Source organism: Halyomorpha halys, unplaced genomic scaffold, assembly GCF_000696795.3.
Source record: "Halyomorpha halys isolate HHAL.00 unplaced genomic scaffold, Hhal_1.1 Scaffold1020.1, whole genome shotgun sequence".
In the NCBI taxonomy this organism is placed as follows: domain Eukaryota; kingdom Metazoa; phylum Arthropoda; class Insecta; order Hemiptera; family Pentatomidae; genus Halyomorpha; species Halyomorpha halys.
In genome coordinates, this window is record NW_027106408.1 from 299,656 (window position 1) to 320,286 (window position 20,631).

The following is a 20,631-nucleotide window of genomic DNA, read 5'->3' on the forward strand; positions in this document are numbered from 1 at the left end:
CAATAGAAATCACAGTTTTTTTAAAATAAGAAAACAAGATAAAAGTAATTAATAAAAATATCATAATTGTTTACTATAATCAAAATAAAGAAAAAATACCTTTTAAATAATTATATTTACCACAATCAGGATTGTCTTCATCAAAACCTGAAGGGCAATTAATTTGCCCATCGCAGTACAATGCTGGGCTAATACAGGCATCTAATTCTGGGCATCTGAAATTATTAAAATTGTTATTATCATAAGAGAATTTTTTTTTTTTTATTAGTTTCAAGAGCTAATTGAAAGTTATAGGATAGTTCGGCTTTTATAAAATTTTTTTTAGTTGTTTTTTTTCTTGCCCTGGATTCTGGATTAAAGACAATCCTTTATTAATCTTTTCAAATCTAACAAAACGAATAACTTTAGCTATCTCAGAACTTAAAGCAATTCTGTTACTGAAACCTGAAACTCTCAGAATCCACCTTGAACCCAAAAATCACCCAAAACATTCCTTCATCTTTCACATATTTACAATAAATAAAGAACAGTTGTCATGTCTCTTGTAGAAAATAAGTTTTATTATTTGATTTATAAATAATAGCATATCTATAACAGAAGATAGATCAACACTATTACACTGCTTTGAGCAAAGGAACAGATATGTTCCTTTGTTCTGAGGCCAGTCGGGCGTGACATCTATTAATGGAAACATATACTCTTTGTGTTTATTTATGAAACCCTCCCAAAATTTCACAACGTCTCCATGAAAATATTCCAGGACATTTTTTTGATACACACTGATCGTTTCAAATCAGAAAGCTTAACTGCCTTGTCAACCTTTACCTGCTATCAACCCATTAATTTAAATTACATAAATTCTGCTCAGTATGTATCACCAAACTCCACACAATAGCATCAGCCCTCCACTTTTGCCTTTAACTCAAAAAGACGATTGTAATAATTTCATTCATTGAGCTCACTTAAATATTTCAGAAATATGTGCCAGGAACATCCACTCATAAGAAAGTTTTAATTTCATTCAATTATTTTGACTTCTATCTTCTTTTTTGTAAGATCACAGAATTATAATTTGCCATTCATACAGATTTAGTTGGTAAACTCTAGTCTTTATAAAGAATTGAAAAACTGTGCTAAATAAAAATTAATTTTATTTAATGTAATAAGCTCACCTATGTTTACATTCCCAAGAGGAAGCATTGCCATTTGTTCCAATAAGACTAGCAGAAAAAGAACGAGAACGAGATATTTCAAGCCAGTTGAGATGAGCTGTGCCTTGTTCACTTCCAATGAGACGTACAAGAAATGATGGAGGTCCAAGTGACCACCCACTTGTCCAATCCTCTGAAAAAACATGGACAGCAAACTCCTTTTCCTTTTCTGTTGCTGGACAAACAACCCGTAGAAGCCTTCAGGACAAAATGTTACAAGCCATATTACAAAATGTTAATATTATGAATTATTCTTCAAAAGTTAAAAATTAATTAAAATTAAAATCTGCACCTCTACAATCCATCAAGGGGTAGGGGTTCAATACTTTGTAAGGAAATACTTTTTTTAACAACAATTGTATAAGGATGTTAATTGTTCAAGTTCATGCTCAAAGATTTTTCCCCAATTATAGAGGCTGGGTTAGCCCAGAGGGCTTCCAAACCAATTTATGGTTACAGTAACAAAATAAATAATTATATGATAAAGCCAGATTCAAACCTAGGTCCTAGGAGTTAGGAATATAGCACCTTACTCACTGCTTCCCAAAAGTTAAAAATATAAACGAAAAATAAATTAACCAAATTTTTTTTTTTACTATGACCATGCTCTAAAACTACAGGATTTAATGAATAGTTGTGATGCTCTAATGTTTTCTTTAATGTAATGAAATCTAACCTTGGAAAAGACTTAATAAGGCAGATCAATAAGGCTATTGCCACCATTTAATAGTGTATTATCTCAACAATTTGAAATTCATCATTTGACATTATTCACAATTAAAAAAAAAAGGCAACATTACAATTAATGGCTAAGAAATTAAAAAAATACTTTACTAAATTAAGAACAAAATTAAAATAGGGTTGATCATTTATTATAGATAAAAACAATAATAAACTCAAACAGAATTACTTCAATGGTAGCCCTGTGTAAATAAGCACTCTGTTAGTTGTGTGACATGAATCTGCAGAGTCAGTCGGCGAAAGGAAGTGACCCCAAGTGAGAAGAAAAAGTGATCTATTTCGATTAGCTTCAACGAGCCAAGGTAGTCTTAGGCAATGGAGGTCATCTCTATCAGTCGGTCTTGCTGTCATTCGTATTTCCCCTCCAGATCCACTCACTCTCTGCCGTCGTGGACAGGCATCAAACTTGACGAATCTAAAATTATTTAATTACTGTAGTCACAACTTTTTTCTTTAGCAATGAAAAATATGATATAACCAAACAATTTATAAATGTTTTAGAAGAAGATACAGTTGACTGTATGAAGCAGATTGTAGGAAGATCAAAATGTTTAATGTTAACCAATGTTTTGTCCCACTTTGAAGGGCTTCATCAGGGCTAAATGAAAACAAGATACAAACATTTTAAAAAGTGACAAAAATTTAGAATAAATATGCAAAGAAAGTAAGAAATAATAAAAAAACAGCTTAAGTTAAAAAAATATTAAAATAGATGAACCAAAACTTATTAATAGTAAATATAACCATTTATTTACAATTCTATCACATATGGTTGTATTTATTAATAATTAGTTTCCTATTCATAAATTTTTATATTTCCTTAACTTATGCTGTCTCTTTTCTTACAAATATATTATATATATATATATTACTACTTTTTTTGCATATTTATTCTAAATTTTTTATCACTTCTTATAATGTTTGTATCTTATTTTCATTTAGCCATGACAAAGCCCTGCAAAGTGGGGCGAAATATTGGTTAACATTAAATAGTTTTTTCACTATTTTGTACCATTATTGACAGCCACACAGACTGTCTTCCTATGATTTATAAACATGTTTTAAAAATACAAGAACATCACTTTACAAATTAATTATTTTATAAAGAATATCAACAACTGAATGAAACCTAAGTTTTGTAACATTTATAGTATTATTTATGTCCATTTATAAATATATATTTGGGTTTAGAAAACGATCTAAAATAAAACGACTAAGAGACATAAACCAAGTGAAACGAATAGTGTCTACTTTAAGTCTCTTTAGAACTGATCTGCCCTCCTTAAACATATTATTTCGCCTACCAAAAAAGTTAAAAATTACTGCATTTCTGATTTTCTAACCATTTACTAAATATACATATTCCATTTTAAGACATTAAAATGATGTCATTAACTGTATTTCGACAAATTTAAGGTAAAGATAATTACAATTATGTGCTAAACTCAAAAATTACTTTTTGGAGGATACTGCACTTTTATTAAGTAGGACCGAGTACAGCCCATAGTTTTTGCAATTTTGTATTTCATTAAAATTTTCCTTTCTGTTGATATATTAATATTGTTTTAACAATTATGCCTTATATCTTTTTAAGGTTGTGGGTAATGTTTGTATTACATTTTGTGGTGCTTAAAATATAGGTACTTCGCTAATATCAAATGTACTAAGCATACTTACCTATAAGTTCCTTCAAAATAGATATCTGTAAAGTCTTCTGTAACATTAAAGGATGATACTATGAAAGTAAGTTCCAGAATTTGTCCAGAAGAAGTAAAACTGACATGACCATCAGTTGTTTTTGATATCACAGTGTTGTCACAATGGCAGCCTTTTTCAAGATGAATATCATTCCATGGTAAGTCATACACAGTTAACTGTACAGATCGATGCCCAGTTGGTACACAGATTGGCTGTCTTGTATTAGAATCTATTACTGTTTTACACCTAAAAAAAAGTGATAAAATAGAAATAATTTAACTTTATCAGAGTAGAGAAAGTTGCTCACTATTAATTATAAATACCTAATATTTATTTCTATTATCATAGTACTATAAATATCACCAAGAATGTATGATTTTCATTTTAATTCTAATAAACAACAAGAAAAAAAATTTGAACAAAAATTAATTCCATAATCATTGCAATTACTGAAAAAAGTTGGTTTTATTTTAAGTTAGTGAATGATATTACAACTATATTATGCGATATATGATATGATATGATATTGCAATTAACTATAAATATCACCAAGAATGTATGATATTCGTTTTAATTCTAATAAACAACAAGAAAAAAAATATATAATAAAAATCGATTCCATAATCAGAGCAATTACTAAAACTAACTTTTTTTATTTTATGTTAGTGAATAATATTATTATTATATATGATATATGACATGATATTACTATTAATTATACATATCACCAAGAATGTGTGATATTCGTTTTAATTTTAATAAACAACAGGATCAAAAAATTATAATAAAAATGAATTCCATAATCAGAGCAATTGCAAAAAAGTTAGTTTTATTTTAAGATCTTTTTTATTTACTGCTTCTTCTTTCTTTTCACAAAGAATGGCTTAAACCAGTGCTACCAATTTTATCAGGCCTTAATTAACTGTTCGATTTCTACAAGGATTATTATACCTGGATAAATTCTTGATGAGATAAGTAGTTTTAGATTTATAACTTTTTTTTATTTAATTATTTTATTTAAAAGAATCTTATTGATATGTTCTTAATTTTGAGATGGTCTTAATTGCACTTCTTTAATAAATTTAATATGTTTTGTAATATGTGCTACATGGAATAAAATTGCACCTTCATTCATCTTTTCCAAGGAATATATTTAAAAGTAGAAATAAAAAAAAAGAGCTCTTTTTGTTTAAAAATTGCTTAATTTTTTATTTGAATATGTATAAACCTATAAGTAGGGAATATTTCTTTCTTTTGAGTTTACTATGGTTTAGGTTCAACGGAGTATTGCAATCACAAGAGTGTCAATTATTTAAAATTAATATGAGCTTTAATCTGAATACTGAAATCAAGGAAATCAAACAAAGTCAAATTGAAAATGGAAATAATAATACAGGAAATATATATAATAAATTTTTAGCCAGTATAACGTTGAAGTTTGTAAATAATTGTATTTGAACAATGTAAATAAAAAGAAAAATGTATACCATTTGTATTTTACTTAAACAAATATCTATTTATTTTTAATTCTCTAGTCTTATCTAAGCTGTCTCATCTCTCATATTCCGGAATAGCAATATTTTTGATAGGTCAACGCTTTCTTTTATTTCTGTGACCATTTGAATGAAGTTAATGTTGATGTTATGCTAAAACAGCCTCAGTATGTTTAGGTCCTGGCATTTCATAATTTTTACTTGATTGTTTTTTGTTGTTTTTGGTTTCCACTGCAGATTTTTTTTTTTATATTTTGTTCACTTAAATTGTGAAATTCTTAGTTATTTACATCTAAAGAAAATTAATAAGTAACATCCTAAGTATCACACCCTTGGCAAGATAGCTTTGTCAACATATTTACATATCCTTTTGCTTGTAAATTAATTAGAAATTGAAATTGCTATTCAATGGTCTCCAAACGACAATATGCCTATCCTGCAGAATTATTTGGAAAATAAAGACATAAAATATGTTTTAGATATGTATTATAACAGTATAATAATCATGACTTATGAGGTAGAATATCAAATCAATGTTTTAAAATTAAAATATAGTTAGCCTCTATGAGCAATTAGTGATAAGCTATATCTACAGAGGAAAAGTTAGTAAACTGTAAGATAACCCATCCTTTTTGCCCTAGTTAGAAATTATTAAAAACTTATAACTTAAAAAAAATAATAAGAAGTAATTTAAAATTACTTGTAAAATACTCACCCATTATTGCCAAAAGATGCTCCTTTGATCACAAGTTCTATCCGCTCACCAGGAGCGCATTCCAATCTATACAAGCATGTTAAATTAGCAGCACCACCACGCCCAAACATAAAAACATTTCTCGGAGACCTTATGTGACCTGTTTTAGCCCTCCTGGAATAAAAAATAAATATTGACACATAACTAATTAGTAGATTTGATTTTTATATCTCTGTACCTTAGTTGTTCAATTGAGATACCTAATAAGAAAAATATTATTTTGTAACCGATCACATTTTGAGACCTCTCAACTGAAAAAGTTATAAGTGCTTTGTAAATATTTAACAATTCTGAAGCTAGAAATAAGAGCATTCCATAGAATATTTTTATTATTCTTGGTAATAATCAACAATTTTTGTTTTAAAATTTATATTTTTATAATTTATAGTCTTGATAATTACCTAAATATTCTAGCACAAGGACCTGCTCCCTTCATTCCCTCTCCACCGAGCCTGGTGTCAACAAATTCATAATAAAACTTGAAATTCGCTGGAGTTACAGCAGTGCCTTCTACAGACCTTAAATAAAACAAGATAATACATATATAGGTAAAAACATTAACTAGTAACTATCTCTGATTTATTTATTAATTTATTTATTGATAACAATGTTTTTTTAAATTATGTTGTACTTTAGGCATGAAAAATCTATTGGTGCTTGATGCAGCAATTTTAGACTAAAGGAAATTTAAATTTTAATGAATTATATTGAAGATTTAATTTTTTACAATTTATTTAAAAATCGTTTAGAGTCAACATTTATCAACACCTACTGTTAATAAAGTTAGTAGAGTGTTGATTATCAGAACTTCAATTATCCGAACTGACTTCGCGGAAAAGATACAATGAGGGGCCGTACTTTATAAGAAAGCACTGTTACTAGACCAACAGTTGTGGAAGGAAGTAATTTGGTCAGAATCATGCTTGACCGCCAGATTTTTACCCAATTAAGGGTACATGGTGGATCCCAGGAGTGCTTCAGTAACCACATGATTGACTCATAGCTTTAGTGTAACAGAAAACAATTTTCTGCCCAGCCCAATTCAAACCCGGGTCAACAATACTACTTGTATTTTATTGTGTAGTATTGTTGACCCGGGTTAATACAATAAAAAAAATACAATTTTTTTTTATAAATATGGTGATTGTTTGACATTTTCTTTTTTTTTTTAAGTGAATTTTAATTATCTGAACCAAACCCAATGACATTAGTTTGGATAATTGACGCTCAAGGTATTTCAACCTGTTTTTCAATTTCAGGCGCTTTTTAAATATTGCTCGATTTAAAATTATAACTATCTAAAGATTCTTCTTTCCGTTATAAGAAAATAGATCAAAATTGATATATGACCATCGCTAAAAAGGGGTTTTAGTAGGGTGGGTTTGTCAGGAAGGATTGCCTTCTAATATTTTTTGTATTATGTACTCCTCTTGTGAGATTGGGACATGTTCTACATCCACCAATATACTTACTATAGGTGTCTGTTTGAAAGTTGAAAATTTAAACAGCAATTTTATTTATATTTTTAAATCTACTTTTTTGTTATCATCTTTTGATTTTTTAAGATATAAAATGATTCCTACTGAAAAAGTTTATTAAGATAGGTAACATTTAATATATAGCAGAGTAAAAAGTTTGAAATACTAAAAAAAAAACTTTTATACTTTTCTGGAACATTGCTGATTGACCGTGTGTATAAATGAATGGAATATGGTCCGGGTGTGGTCAATTAAAACTCAAATAGTAATAACTATTTTAATTGAGCCAACGTTTCACCCCAAATTGCAGGGCTGTTTTGACGGAAGTCAAAGTCAGAGTGATTGTCAGAGTGATAGTCACTCTGACTTTGACCTCTGTCAAAGCAGCCCTGACAAAGCCCTGCAACATGGGACAAAACGTTGACTCAAATAAAAATGATACAAAATATTACTATTTGAGTTTTGATTGACTGCACCCGGACCATATTCCATTCTTTTATAATTTTCATAAGGGAAAAAATTACACCCAAAATTGAATAGAAAACTGAAGGAATAATTTTTAAATTTGAAAATAAATAAATAATAGTTGATTTTATAACAAATAAAATCAATTCTTTATCTGATTTTCTCTGCACCAAAAATTAAATAAGTTTACATTTAAATTTGTACTCTTATTTGTTTTCTAAAAACTTTCACTGGAGTGGTATATTGTAAGTTTATTAGTTTTTCTATTGTAAAAAATAGTTTGGTATGAGAATTTAAAAGAATTATACATATCTAAACAATATTTAAAACTTAATTGTATGAATGTTTCTTAAACTTTTTTGGTTGGTTATTCAATATTTATATTCCACTTTTATTAAGACAACAATTTTCCAAAATATTTCTGAAATGAATCTGAATTAGAAAATATCCAGATTAAATCTTATATTTTATATTAAAGCCGATTAATACAAATATATAAAAAAAAAAATTAAATATCTGTAAAAAAATATCACTCACTTATAATCAAAATTCAGTTTGCTCATCCTTGAAAGATATGACTCCTGCTGCAGACTACAAGGTCGAGTTTCCCTGCTTGAGTTTCGGAGAGCAGAATGGTCGCAAAGCCTCGGTGCTCCACAAGTGTCTTCCAACAAATTTCCTCCCACTTCATTCAACTTCATTCGCACGCTGCAATTAGCCCCAGCCTAATTAAAATTACAGAATACATAATAAATGAATACATAATATTATGGACAATTTTTTAAAGGGTTCAATTAATGTGATTGAATTTTTAGGAAACTTCAAAATAAGTACATATGTTTTTCAACCAAATTTCATTAACTATACACAGTTACACTTATTCTAATTATTTAGTTTACAATGCCTATTTCACTTAATTACTATATCAAAAATACATTCTTGTAATATAATGTCATAATAATAAAATTATGACAAAGGCATAATAGCCTGCAGTAGTGTGATAACCAATGTTGGCTGTGATAGTTAGAATAAGTTGAAAGATCCTTGATAATGGCCAGAATGGCTGAAACATAGGAGTTTAAAGATAATAAAAACGTGCTGAGACTATAAGGATGTTTTTTATAACTAATAAACATTTCACTTGTTTTTAGAGAAGCATCTCTATATTACTTTTTTCCTTTTTCAGGAAGAAATAGACATTAATTTGTAAGTAGTGTGTAAAAATAATATATAACAGTAAAATTTAGCATCACATTAAGTAAAAGTATAGTTTTCAATTGGTAAATTTTTAAACAGGCAAAGGGGAATGACGCCTGACTAATGAAATAATTAAGAAAATGTGGACTTATTTCAGAAAAGAAAATGAAAATTTCTTTTACTGAGTAGAAATATGTCTATGAAATAAAGTGAGGTAAAAAAAAAAGAATAATTACTATTAAATTCTGGCCTCATCTCAAAAACTTAATAAATTTGTAAATTGATATAAAATAGTTAACTGGCTGTGTAAATAGTAATATATATTTTCAATTACTTGTAATTAATTTTAAATTATTTATTAAAATTAAATTTATATATATATATATTTAACTGTTGATTGTGCTTTATTCTAATTTTAGAAAAACAGCTGGGTAATTGGCAAAAAAAGCCTGAAACGTTCAAATGTGAGATAAAAATAAAGAAGTAATAAAAAAAAGGACTATTTCTTCCTGAAAAAAAATAATAAATATATTAAGTACTAACAAAACCATTTTGAACTAAAACTTTTAATTGATAATTAATGTACCAATATAATTGATTTTATCACTTGTAATACAATTTACAAATTGCTGTAGAAAGCAGCTAAAATGCCACTTAAAACCTTCACCTACTCATGTCATTGTTTGTTAATAAGGAGTAGAAACTATACACAGCTCGGAAGACTAAACTGTCATGCCGGTAGTGTCTTGAGCGTTAATGAAGGGGCTAGTGAGGTCTCGGTTCTAAGTTAAATTTATTTACCTATTCTGCCTAAGGCGGGGTAATTTTGGATTATGCTTATTTAATACACATAATAAGTTAATGACCAGCAACACTGATTAACATTCGAAAGCATTGAAAAAAGTGAGACAGAAAAACTATATCTGTTTTAGTACACCAAAACAGGTTTAACTAAGATTTCTGAAATCTCAGGTAAAGTCAATAATTATCCATTTCGCTAGTTAAGGTTAAAAGTTAACCTTCAAATCTGGATGTAGAGATTACTGGGTACTGATAGACAGTTAAACTGAGTTATAGAGTAAATCTACGTTAAAGTAGTTAACCATCAGTGCTGGTGATGCGGATATTTTTCACTTTAGTGGGTAATTGTCCGGAATCGGGGATTACGGAGGATATATATAGCTGTGCTAGTGCAATGTAGCACTAGTCCTTCAACTAGTTTTTTAGTAAATCCTAAAATCTACTTCAATTACTAACAATATATTATCTTTCCTTAGATTTTTAATTTCAGAACATAGACGTTCCTACATAATCTGGTGCCCATGACCAATTAATGCTTAATTAGTGGGGCCCGGGTAGGATTTATGTTTGAGACCTGGGTGGATTATTTGCACTGTAGAACACAGAAGATCGCTTGGGTAGAATTATTTTTGAGGTCTCTGATGGATATAATTTTGGAGCATTAGGTGAATTTGTTTTAGGGGCCCGATGTGGAATATTTTTGGGGCCCAGGCCTGATAGAATTACGAGTTCTTGAGGTGCGTGGTGGATTGGTTTTAGCGGCTCTAGATTATAACGTATTTTTATTTAAAATAAAATATAATTATGAATTAATCAATTGTAAATGACCTGCGGAAGGGTGTAAGCAGCGAAGTAGATCCAAACCCTGTGGTATGAAGCTCCCCAGAGTCGATAGCTACAGGTTATGTTCGGTGGAAGGCTGTGCCTCGGGCTCACCACCTGCCCGCGGCTGCTTTTTGTCCCGTTCACGAAAAATTCACATCTGGAATAAAAATGGTACAAATAAATACATAATATTAAAATATTAAATCACAATATTAAAAATTAATTAATAATCTTTCATAAAATAAAGTGGTGTTACTATAATTGTACCTATAATAACAAAAGTGGGCAGGTGCCTTAAAGAGAAACATAAGAGAGGAAGTGGTTATTGCACGAGTGAGAATAGGACATTCCAACTTAACACACATCCACTTAATTACAAAAGAGGACCAACCTAAACGCCAAACCTGTCAGTCCCCGTTATCCATAAAACATATAATTGAAGAATGAACATCATTTCGTCAAGTCTTCGAAAATTATAAAATACCTCGTTTAAGAGATTTGGCTCTAAAAGACTCAGTAGATTCCATAAACAAAATCATAAAAATTCTGAAAGAAACCCAACTGTATTCTCAAATATAAATGACCAATATCGACCAGCTTAATCGTCAAAATAAAACATTCTATATTAGAAATAATCATCCATCAAATGCCAAAGACAACAAGATAAATGACGTAAAAAGGGCGTAATAACCAAGAGGTTTATTGCCCAGAATAAAACTTTAATCAATCTAATCTATAATTGTAACTTTAGTATAGCAATATTTCTGAAGAAATATTTCATCTCAAGACCGATATAAGCTTAAAAGTTTTAAATTAGAAAGAGAAACAACTTAGTTATATTTTACTTTATATGTTATAAGAAAGTAATTATAGGAATCAATTTAATTTTAAATACCTTAATGATTATAATTGTTCACATAATAGATTCAGTCAGTAAAATTGTTACTATTAGTCGAAGTGGCCTAGAACAATAACGATTAGGCCTGGACTACTTTCTCTACTTTTTTTTTTCTCAAAAATTTGGTCTCCTTTACTTACTAAGTCACTATAACTCCAGAACCCAAGTTTGCTATAAGCCTTGGTTAGACAAAAAATAGAGTTATGGCGGCTAATGGTTTCAAAGTTAAACTATATTGGCTAAATAAAAGGAGCTAAACTAACACAGTTACAGTTATATGAAGTGAAGCATTGCTTAAATGGGACAGGATCATTTTAAATAAAAATACACATATATACTGGTCACTGTAGATTCAATTAACGTATGTGTTAACAAAAAGCTTATAACATCACCTCTGTTAAAATTCTCTATCACTGAGGATGAAACATCGTCTATAGACTCAACCGACTCGCAGGCTTGAGGTTCGTGCTGTTTGTTATGGACCGCTCACTGAACTCCCAAAAGTGTTAATTGATTGACCGATTAACTTTAATTAGATTCATAGAATCTAATTGAAGTTAGTCATTCTATTCTTCCTACTATATACTATAATACTACTATAGTGTGCTCTAAGTAGCTCATTATCAGTAGGAAGATGTTACCTAACAGGCCTTACAGGCTGCATTAACTTATAAGCCATAACAAAAAATCAATAATAAAAAAAAAATAGTAATAATTACAATAATAAGGTACTGGTAATAATGGGGGGAGGTATCCGGTAAGTGTGCCTATTGGTCCTTTTTGCCAACCCCAAGGCAGACCAATGGAATAATTCTTTTAATGACAATCATTCCTCTACGTCGAACCTTTTGGACTTTCTTATAAAATTTAAGAGTGACAACCAATTAATAGAAGAAGCCGCATATTCTAGGACTATAAATGAGCCTAGAATCCTACACCTTAGTGGCGCGTACCGGTCACAATCTGCTATATAATGTAGGGCGGTTTCCAGGACATGTCCACATAAGTGACAAGTTTCATCACGAACTACTCCACAAATATTAAGATGTCATTTAATTCTGCAATGATATATAAGAACTACTATTAGTAATCGGAGTTTAAAATAATAAGTTAATTTGATTATATTTATTGCTACAAAAAACCAAAACAAAAAAAATCATATCAAATAGGACACATTCTACTGATACTAACTTGCTCCCTCTTGCGAAATCTAGGGAATCGGAGTCTGCGAATATGACATCAATTGAAAGCGAAAATCCGTGCTGAGGCCCAGGCTGAGGAGAAGCGTACGGGGAAGAGGAAAAGATCACGGTTAAGGAAGGGCCGCGGGATATCACGTGCGGCAAAAGTCCGCCTCCACAATACTCGGCTAATGGCAGTGTATCTCCCGTGTTGAAGAACAATATGCGATCTTCGGTCGAAGAGCATGGTCGCTTTGTAAAAGCTACAGTCTTGTTTAGTCCAGCTACAGACCTGAAAAAAAAACAAATACAAGCACTATATTGAAAATTATTAATTAATTGTGAATTCAATATTTTTAATGAAAATTGTATTAATAAGGTGGGTGGGAACACCAATTTAAATGAAATTATTTTTTGTGATACCAGATCGAAAAATATTAGAAACATCTCCGAGGGATCTTGCCATGGTTTCATCATTTCAAAATGTCATACACAAGGACCTGTAATTGCCAAAAATAAGTACTTCGTAACTATAATATATGATAAATGTTTTGCGTAAAAAACTCAACCAATTCCTCCCTCAGTCAACTTAAAGCTTAAAGAGTAATTCAATGATAGCAAAAGTTTAGTTATGATTAAATTTTAGTTTTAAGTCTAATTTATGTTTGGAACAAAAATGTGGTGAGGCTCATCACCGAGTTATTGATTAGAACATTAGATATCATAAACTGATGTTATGCAGGCCTCCTTGAAAGGAGTTTTCCAGGGCAATGTAATTACCAGCAGAAGATAAAGAGCAATAAAAAAAAAAGGTCCTTCTAGTAAAGTAGGCCAAAAAAATCTTTTTTAGCATAAAGCCTGTCAGATCCATTCTTATCGTCCTTTAAAACCCTTAAATACGAATTTCAATAGAAAAAAAATACAAATTTATAGTCTTAATTTTTTTTCCGGATTTTCGACGCTCCCGCATTTATAACTTTATAACTGCTGTGTAATTTTATGTCATTTAAATATCCCCTTGATTTAAAAGCTGAATTACTACTCTTTCGACAGATACCAATATATTTTAGTTTTTATGCAATTGGAGGATTCCTCAAACGTTTTATTTTATTTATAATTCGCTTTCGTAGATCTTGTTGATGTCATTTTAAATAGTTCATTTATGGCTATAAACTACTTAAAATCTTCTAGACATGCAGATACTAATGATTATTTTAAAACATTTATATCAGAAATGATCTAATATTTGTTGAATAATATATGATAAAAAGACTGAATAAATAATCCGTACCTTCGTAGCCTTAAAATGTTATTCCTCACAGCAATCATGGCATGCTTACAGGTTGGTACAGTCTTCTGCTTTATGGTATACTCGCAGGTAACATTTCTTGGGTATAAACCAGGGTAATTTGGACTTTGTACCTGGCACTTCTTTCTGTGGAAAAGTTAAGAAACAAGTTAAATTTCAATTCTGACATTAACAAACTATTCTATTTCAGAAATTTCATCAGACTCGAAATGCGCCAATATAATTGTATTAATAAATAGCTAAATGTATAAGAATAAGATATTCACCAATAGTCGCCATCTCAGACTCTTCTAATCTGTATGAAATGTATCACGCAAACACACACACACATTTATATGTATATTAAAAAAATTATTATGAACCTTAAAAGCCATAATTAACTCATAGTCTAATAGTCAGGTAAATGGGCTATAATATGATTTAAGCACCTTTACATCTTAAAATATTATTTATGACATATTAGATTTTTTTTTTTATTTCATTTCTGAACATGGAGTCTTCTGCAATGCTGGGAAAACAACATACAATATATATTTCTCACAATATATAGCTCTATCAAGCTATTATCTAATAATTATATCCAATATCTAATATAAGTGAATTGATGTATATTAGATAATAGTTTGATAGGACAAATATACAATTGTCTGTTTTTTTCCAGTTCTGCAAAAGAGCCCATGCGGGGATCAAATTCTCCTGAATACACGTTTCAAGATCCTCAAAATTCAAGCTGATAATGATCAGCTTCTAAACGATCAATGTTACTAACAATGTGATAAATATTGTACTCAAGATCATTACCTTGTTTTGGACCATAACCTAATTCAACATATGGTCTCTATGGCAGAAAGTTGAACGGATTTTTTTTATGCTTATTATAATAAATAAATTGTGAAAATCTTGGTTATGGGCTTAACTGGTACAATATTCCTTGTTTTTAAGAATTCCTTGTTTCTTTTAAATATATTAGAAACCTACTTTCTAGTTTCCATTGACATAGCATTTTGTGGCAATTCTTATATTGCTAGCAGTGACTAATTTTTCTTCTTCTTTATTTACAAAACTCTTATTAACGGTTATATTGATTGTTTTTTTAAACTACTGGAAAGCTGCTTCAACTAAACTACAATCAATCCGTCAAATTTATTCGATTAACTTTAAAGAATATTCATATATTCTATTTCAAGGAAATTCATACCGGTTTATGTGAAGATTTCACTATATTTTTAAATTTTGAGTGTTAGCATGATTTCGAATTCAAAATTTAATATTTCTTAATATTTTGGGATCCTTTGAAACAGCTATTACTTTCTCATTGGCTAGGCTGTAAATATCCTGGATATTAAAAAAACTTCTTCATTTATAAAGCTTTAATATGGTGCATGAGACCTCTTCGCGGTACGCCAGAAGCCCTGACCTTACCCCAATGGGTTTTTATTTAAGGGAACAATTAAAAGCGCTAATTTATGGTGAGGCAGTGGACAGCAGCCAGGAATATGGAGAATAAAATCAAGTATGCGAAGATGAAGGGGGGGATAGGGAAATAAGGAAAGTGGGAGATGTTCTCAAAAGAAATAGAGTATGTAAAGGAAGATGGAGGGCATTTTGAGCAGTTTCTATAAATAAAATTGGTAATTATCGTTAATTAAATAACAAAAATATTAATTATATTTATTTAAATAAAAACTCAGATGCTTCTTTTTTTAAATTTTGCTACATTGCATCTTTAATTGACAAGTGAATGTAGGATTATTTAGAACCACATTAAAGCTTTATAACTAAAGATGTTTTTTTGACATCAGATTTATCTATAGCCTAGCCAATGAAAAGCTGTTTCAAATTTCCAAAATATTTTAGAAATATTTTTTTTTTTTTTTTTAGATTTATTTATTGATAGATATTACAATCTGCTATACAGTTGTGGGCAATAGGTAATAGTGATGAGTGATCTCATACATAGTAAAATAAATAAAAAAATAAAATAAAATAAAAATAATAAAAAAATAAAAATAAAATAAAAAAAAATAATAATAAAAAAAACTCTCTTAAAATATATACAAACAAAAGAATAGACAAGATGAACATAATCAAACTATCTGTATGAATTTAGAAATATTAAACGTTAATTTTCAACATAACGTCAGAGAACGCTAATTTTATTTTTTGGCAGACCCAAACCATTACATTTACAGGAAATTTTCTCATCTTTAAATTAATACCTCTTACGTTTTTAAGATAGCTTTAAAGTAGATTTATTTGAGTTTTTCTGAGGAAAACCACAAAGATTGTTTTTTATCCCATACTGTTGAGAACCAGACTATGGGTCATATTGATTTTTCGTTCCTCTTAAGGTATAGTATCTGCTCCCACAATATGATCACTGATTTATGAGGCACCCTGAATGTGAATGGAAGAAAGGAAATGTATTTAAGTTTATTGTAGGAAGATAGTCCGGGTGCTGGTCAAAAAAGGCATCAAAATATTAGAACGTTACGCCCTGACGAAGCCATGCAAAGTGGAGTGAAACGTCGGTTAAAATTAAAATTTTTTCCACTATTTTGAAACCTTTTTTGGCCGCCACCCGGACTATCTTTCTACAATCTACTTCATACAGTTTACCGTAATTTCTTCCAGTATTTTAGTTTAGCTTATTCTTTGTTTCAAAAAATAGTAATTAACAGTAAATAACTTTTTATGTCTGATTTCAAGATACCACTGAGAGGTAGAAAACAAGTGTGAATTGTTTTTACCGACGTTTGCTAATTTATAGCCGATATTACTGACATATTTTTTAACTCAACAGTGTAGTACTTAATATGCATATGAATACATATCAGTAATAAATATGAATGAATTTGTACTATATTAATGAATAGATATGTAATATATATGGATAAATATGTATTCATGTACATAATAAATATAAATAAGTGATTAATTAAAAATATATATATTTTCCTGGAAGAAGTTTTATTACTGTTGATTATCCAACATAAATTGGTTTCTAAACCAGAAGAAAAATTAGATAAAAATTCTAATGATATTTTAATACTTAAAGGCTAACCTATAGCACTCGTCAAAAGTTGTGCTGCAGTGGGAACCAGGAACATGTACCCCTCGTTCCACTGGGGACTGCAGGCTCCCGAGTCTCGAAACAGCTTCTGGCGATCGCAGGAACTTGTACCTATAAGTGGCATGACAATATCAGGGAATCATATAATTTTTGTGGATATATGTTCCTTTAAATTAACTACCTCAAGGCAAACTTAAATGGCGAATGATGAAGAACCCTGAGCGTTATGGTTAGAGTCGTGCTCTCGGAATAGTAGAGCACCGGCTCAGCGGCCTCACCGCACCACCCGCCCTCGGAGAACGGGCGGCCCAGCTCGGTCACCGACATGTACCCGTCCTGGCAGTCCCCGTCCAATCGCCCCACGGCGAACTTGTCCAACACCAGCTGCAACAGAGGTTCAGTAAAACTTTTATCACGTTGTAATATATTACCATAAATATAACAAACATACCTTGTAACTGTAAAAACATTCAATAATAAAAAGAAAGACATGCGTCAACTTTTGATATATAAATTTAATTAAGGGATGTCCGGCCAAAAAAAAAAACTATTCAGCTAATCATAATTTTATGAAAATGGAAAAAAAATACCCCGTCTGGGTGCGATCAAGGAAAAACTCAAATAGTCCTAATGCTACTTATTATGAGCCAAGGTTTCGCCCCTCGTTACAGGGTTTCGTCAGGGCTAAAATATTTTTATAAAATTGTACAGCGACGTTCAAATTAAATAAGAATAACAAAAGATTTTAGACAATTAAAGAAAACGAAGAATTATAACAATACAGGAAATGTAAATAGAGTAAAATCAATCATAAAGAAAGATAATGCACAAGATAGGAAGCGTACCTGTAAGATGGTAACAGACCAAGGAAATGATAATAAAAAAAAATTATACAATACAAGATTGAATATAATAAATATAATATGGTGGAGAAATATGAATATAAATGTGCAAGATAAATAGAGGTACAAAACTGTGTAAATTATATAAATTACATTGTAAATTTTATATAATTTACACACTTTTTTTTCTCTATTTATCTTGCATATTTATATATTTTTTCTTATTCTTATTATATTTATTGTATCCAATCTTTTCGTTTCATTTCTTCAAAAATTATGCAAGACAAAAATTTTTTTTCATTTATTTTTTTAAATTATTATTTATATTATCAATTTAAGTTTATTTTTTAAATATTTCTTTAGTTTGTTAATACTCTTTACTTTGATATTATTTTCAAATGTAATGTATTTTTAACCGTGAACCCTCTCAGCCCCCTCTCTCTCTCTTAACTATAACGTCATTTCCTCGCTCGCTTACTATCTTACTAGCTTCCCATCTTCTTCATTATCTTTCTTTATGCTTGATTTTACTCATTTTACCCTTTTTCTATCTACTGTATGCCTGCATTTTTATAATTCTTCATTTTCATTTCATTTTAATTGTCAAATCTTTTGTTATTTTTAGTTAGTTGTTAGGTTCACTGTAAAATATTTTTTTTTACAATTCTTAATTATTCATTTATTTTTACCCCATTGTTTGTATCCTTTTTTAGCCCTGACGAAGCCCTGCAGCGTGGGGCGAAACGTTTACTCAATATAAATAGTTTAATCACTATTTGAGTTTTGATTTGACCGCACCCGGACTATTTTCCTTTTATTATTACATACAGTCAATCTGAGAAAAAAATATGAGCTGATCCAGGAAAAAATATGACATACAATATCTTTTTTTATTTATTTATTTACGCCCTACTATTTGGGCTATAAAGTTGTAGCAGTAGTGCTATATCACACTGTTGTGACGAGCGTAGTAATTGAATCTTGTCACAATATTTTATTCAGGCCGTTCATTAACGTCTTTAGCAAGAGCTTAGTTCAGGAACGGCCTTTCAGGGCCTGGTCCTTTTCTTCCCAGGTTTGTTATTAAGTAATAATTAATGATTTCATGAACACTTTCTGTTTTCTTAATTTTTTATTATTTATGTTGTATAATTCTTACCTCAATAATATTATATTTTATCTTCTAATATTAATAATCAACTAATATTTTCTTAATTTAATGTTATATATATTTTCAAGTTTTTTTGATAATTATTTGATTTTGATATTTATATTTCTTTTAGTTATCTAGTTTTTTGTTACATTTAGTTTTTTAGCCGTTTTTTTTTTTTTTGTTTTTGCTGACGGCTCCCTCGACCATCTTCTGCTCATATTAATCTACAGTCAACTATTAACACCTCAATAAACAAAAATATAAATAAATAGTGATATCCTCCATTACCTGAATTATATCTCCATATTCGTTTCCATTGGCAGTGAATGTGATATGGCAAAGAAATGGAAGCCTGTCCTGTCGAGGCGGCTTCAAACTCATTGAATATGTCCTTCCACTTTCTCCATAGTATGTTCGGTTGCACACTACAATCAAACATTTTTTTAATTGTTTAAATGTATCAGTTTTTAATAAATATGGATTCAGGATTCGAAAATGAATAAAAAAATGATGTTTTACTTAATTAATAATTATTCAAATGAACAGTTCAAATTTCATACTTTTCTGAGCACTGTAGGTTCTAGAGCCTAGAGGACAGTTAGAACTATATTTTCTACCCTACCTACTTTATTTTCCTAAGCCTATAATCATAATTGTAAATGGCTTACCAGTGCAGTACTTGGGTTCGTCGGACCCGTCTTCACAGTCATTGATGCCGTTGCAGTAGAGATCTGAAGGGACACACTTTCCATTCCTGCACATGAGCTCAGAAATTCTGCAGCCCGCCACCATGCTAGCCAGGAGGATAACCACCAACATACCTGTGCCAAATGGATTATTATACTCACTTTGTTATATAATTAAAAACAAATATACAATAAGATCTGAGTTTCGCCTCGACAAAATAAGTTTGTCCTCTTGAGTGTCTTTAGAGTTAAAGATGTTGGATTCTTCCAGTGATTATCATTTACGATTTGAAAAACTTTCTCTTATATGCAATTATATAATAAAAGATAAAAATGAGCAACACTTTGTTCAATAAAAAGTTATTTAAAATGTTTTTTATAATTTCAAATCCTGGATAAACGATATCTTTAAATCCCCTTCCAAATAGAAATCTTTTTGAATAAAGAAGAAAATGTATTTTATATTGCTGTTTCTAAGATTCCTAATATTATGATATTTTAAATATGTAATGTATGAAAAATACACAGTAATAACCTTTACGTCGATCATAGTCAATTACGTAATGAACGATACGTTTAAATATAAAATATTAAATAAGGAACATTTATGTACATGGAGCGCCATGGCTCAGTGGTCAAGCAATGACTGTGATAGGCAATTATTTATTCTGTTGCTGAGCCATGTGGATTCGGAAGCACTCCAGGGGCCCACTCAGTCTCATAAAGTAGAACGTGGTCCTGAATCAACTCCTTCCACAACCCTTGGTCTAGTAATAGTTCTTCCTTACAAAGTAATGAAATGAAATGAAAAAATAACTTTATTCTG

The 20,631-nt window shown here is 29.9% G+C and overlaps 1 protein-coding gene across 1 annotated transcript in view; it reads right to left on the bottom strand.

Moving 5' to 3' along the window:
- LOC106687853 (uncharacterized) overlaps window positions 1-20,631 on the bottom strand; it is a 50,842-nt gene that overhangs the window by 4,551 nt on the left and 25,660 nt on the right. The window contains exons 2-15 of the mRNA XM_014431998.2: window positions 19,788-19,940; window positions 19,408-19,544; window positions 17,306-17,508; window positions 17,116-17,235; window positions 14,034-14,177; window positions 12,753-13,034; window positions 10,667-10,820; window positions 8,378-8,565; window positions 6,299-6,415; window positions 5,859-6,011; window positions 3,630-3,896; window positions 2,122-2,367; window positions 1,173-1,409; window positions 121-215 (exon numbers count right to left, since the gene is read on the bottom strand). Of these exons, the coding sequence (XP_014287484.1) occupies window positions 121-215; window positions 1,173-1,409; window positions 2,122-2,367; window positions 3,630-3,896; window positions 5,859-6,011; window positions 6,299-6,415; window positions 8,378-8,565; window positions 10,667-10,820; window positions 12,753-13,034; window positions 14,034-14,177; window positions 17,116-17,235; window positions 17,306-17,508; window positions 19,408-19,544; window positions 19,788-19,938 (2,494 nt within the window). The 5' untranslated portion in view covers window positions 19,939-19,940. The remainder of the gene's footprint in view (window positions 1-120; window positions 216-1,172; window positions 1,410-2,121; window positions 2,368-3,629; window positions 3,897-5,858; window positions 6,012-6,298; window positions 6,416-8,377; window positions 8,566-10,666; window positions 10,821-12,752; window positions 13,035-14,033; window positions 14,178-17,115; window positions 17,236-17,305; window positions 17,509-19,407; window positions 19,545-19,787; window positions 19,941-20,631) is intronic.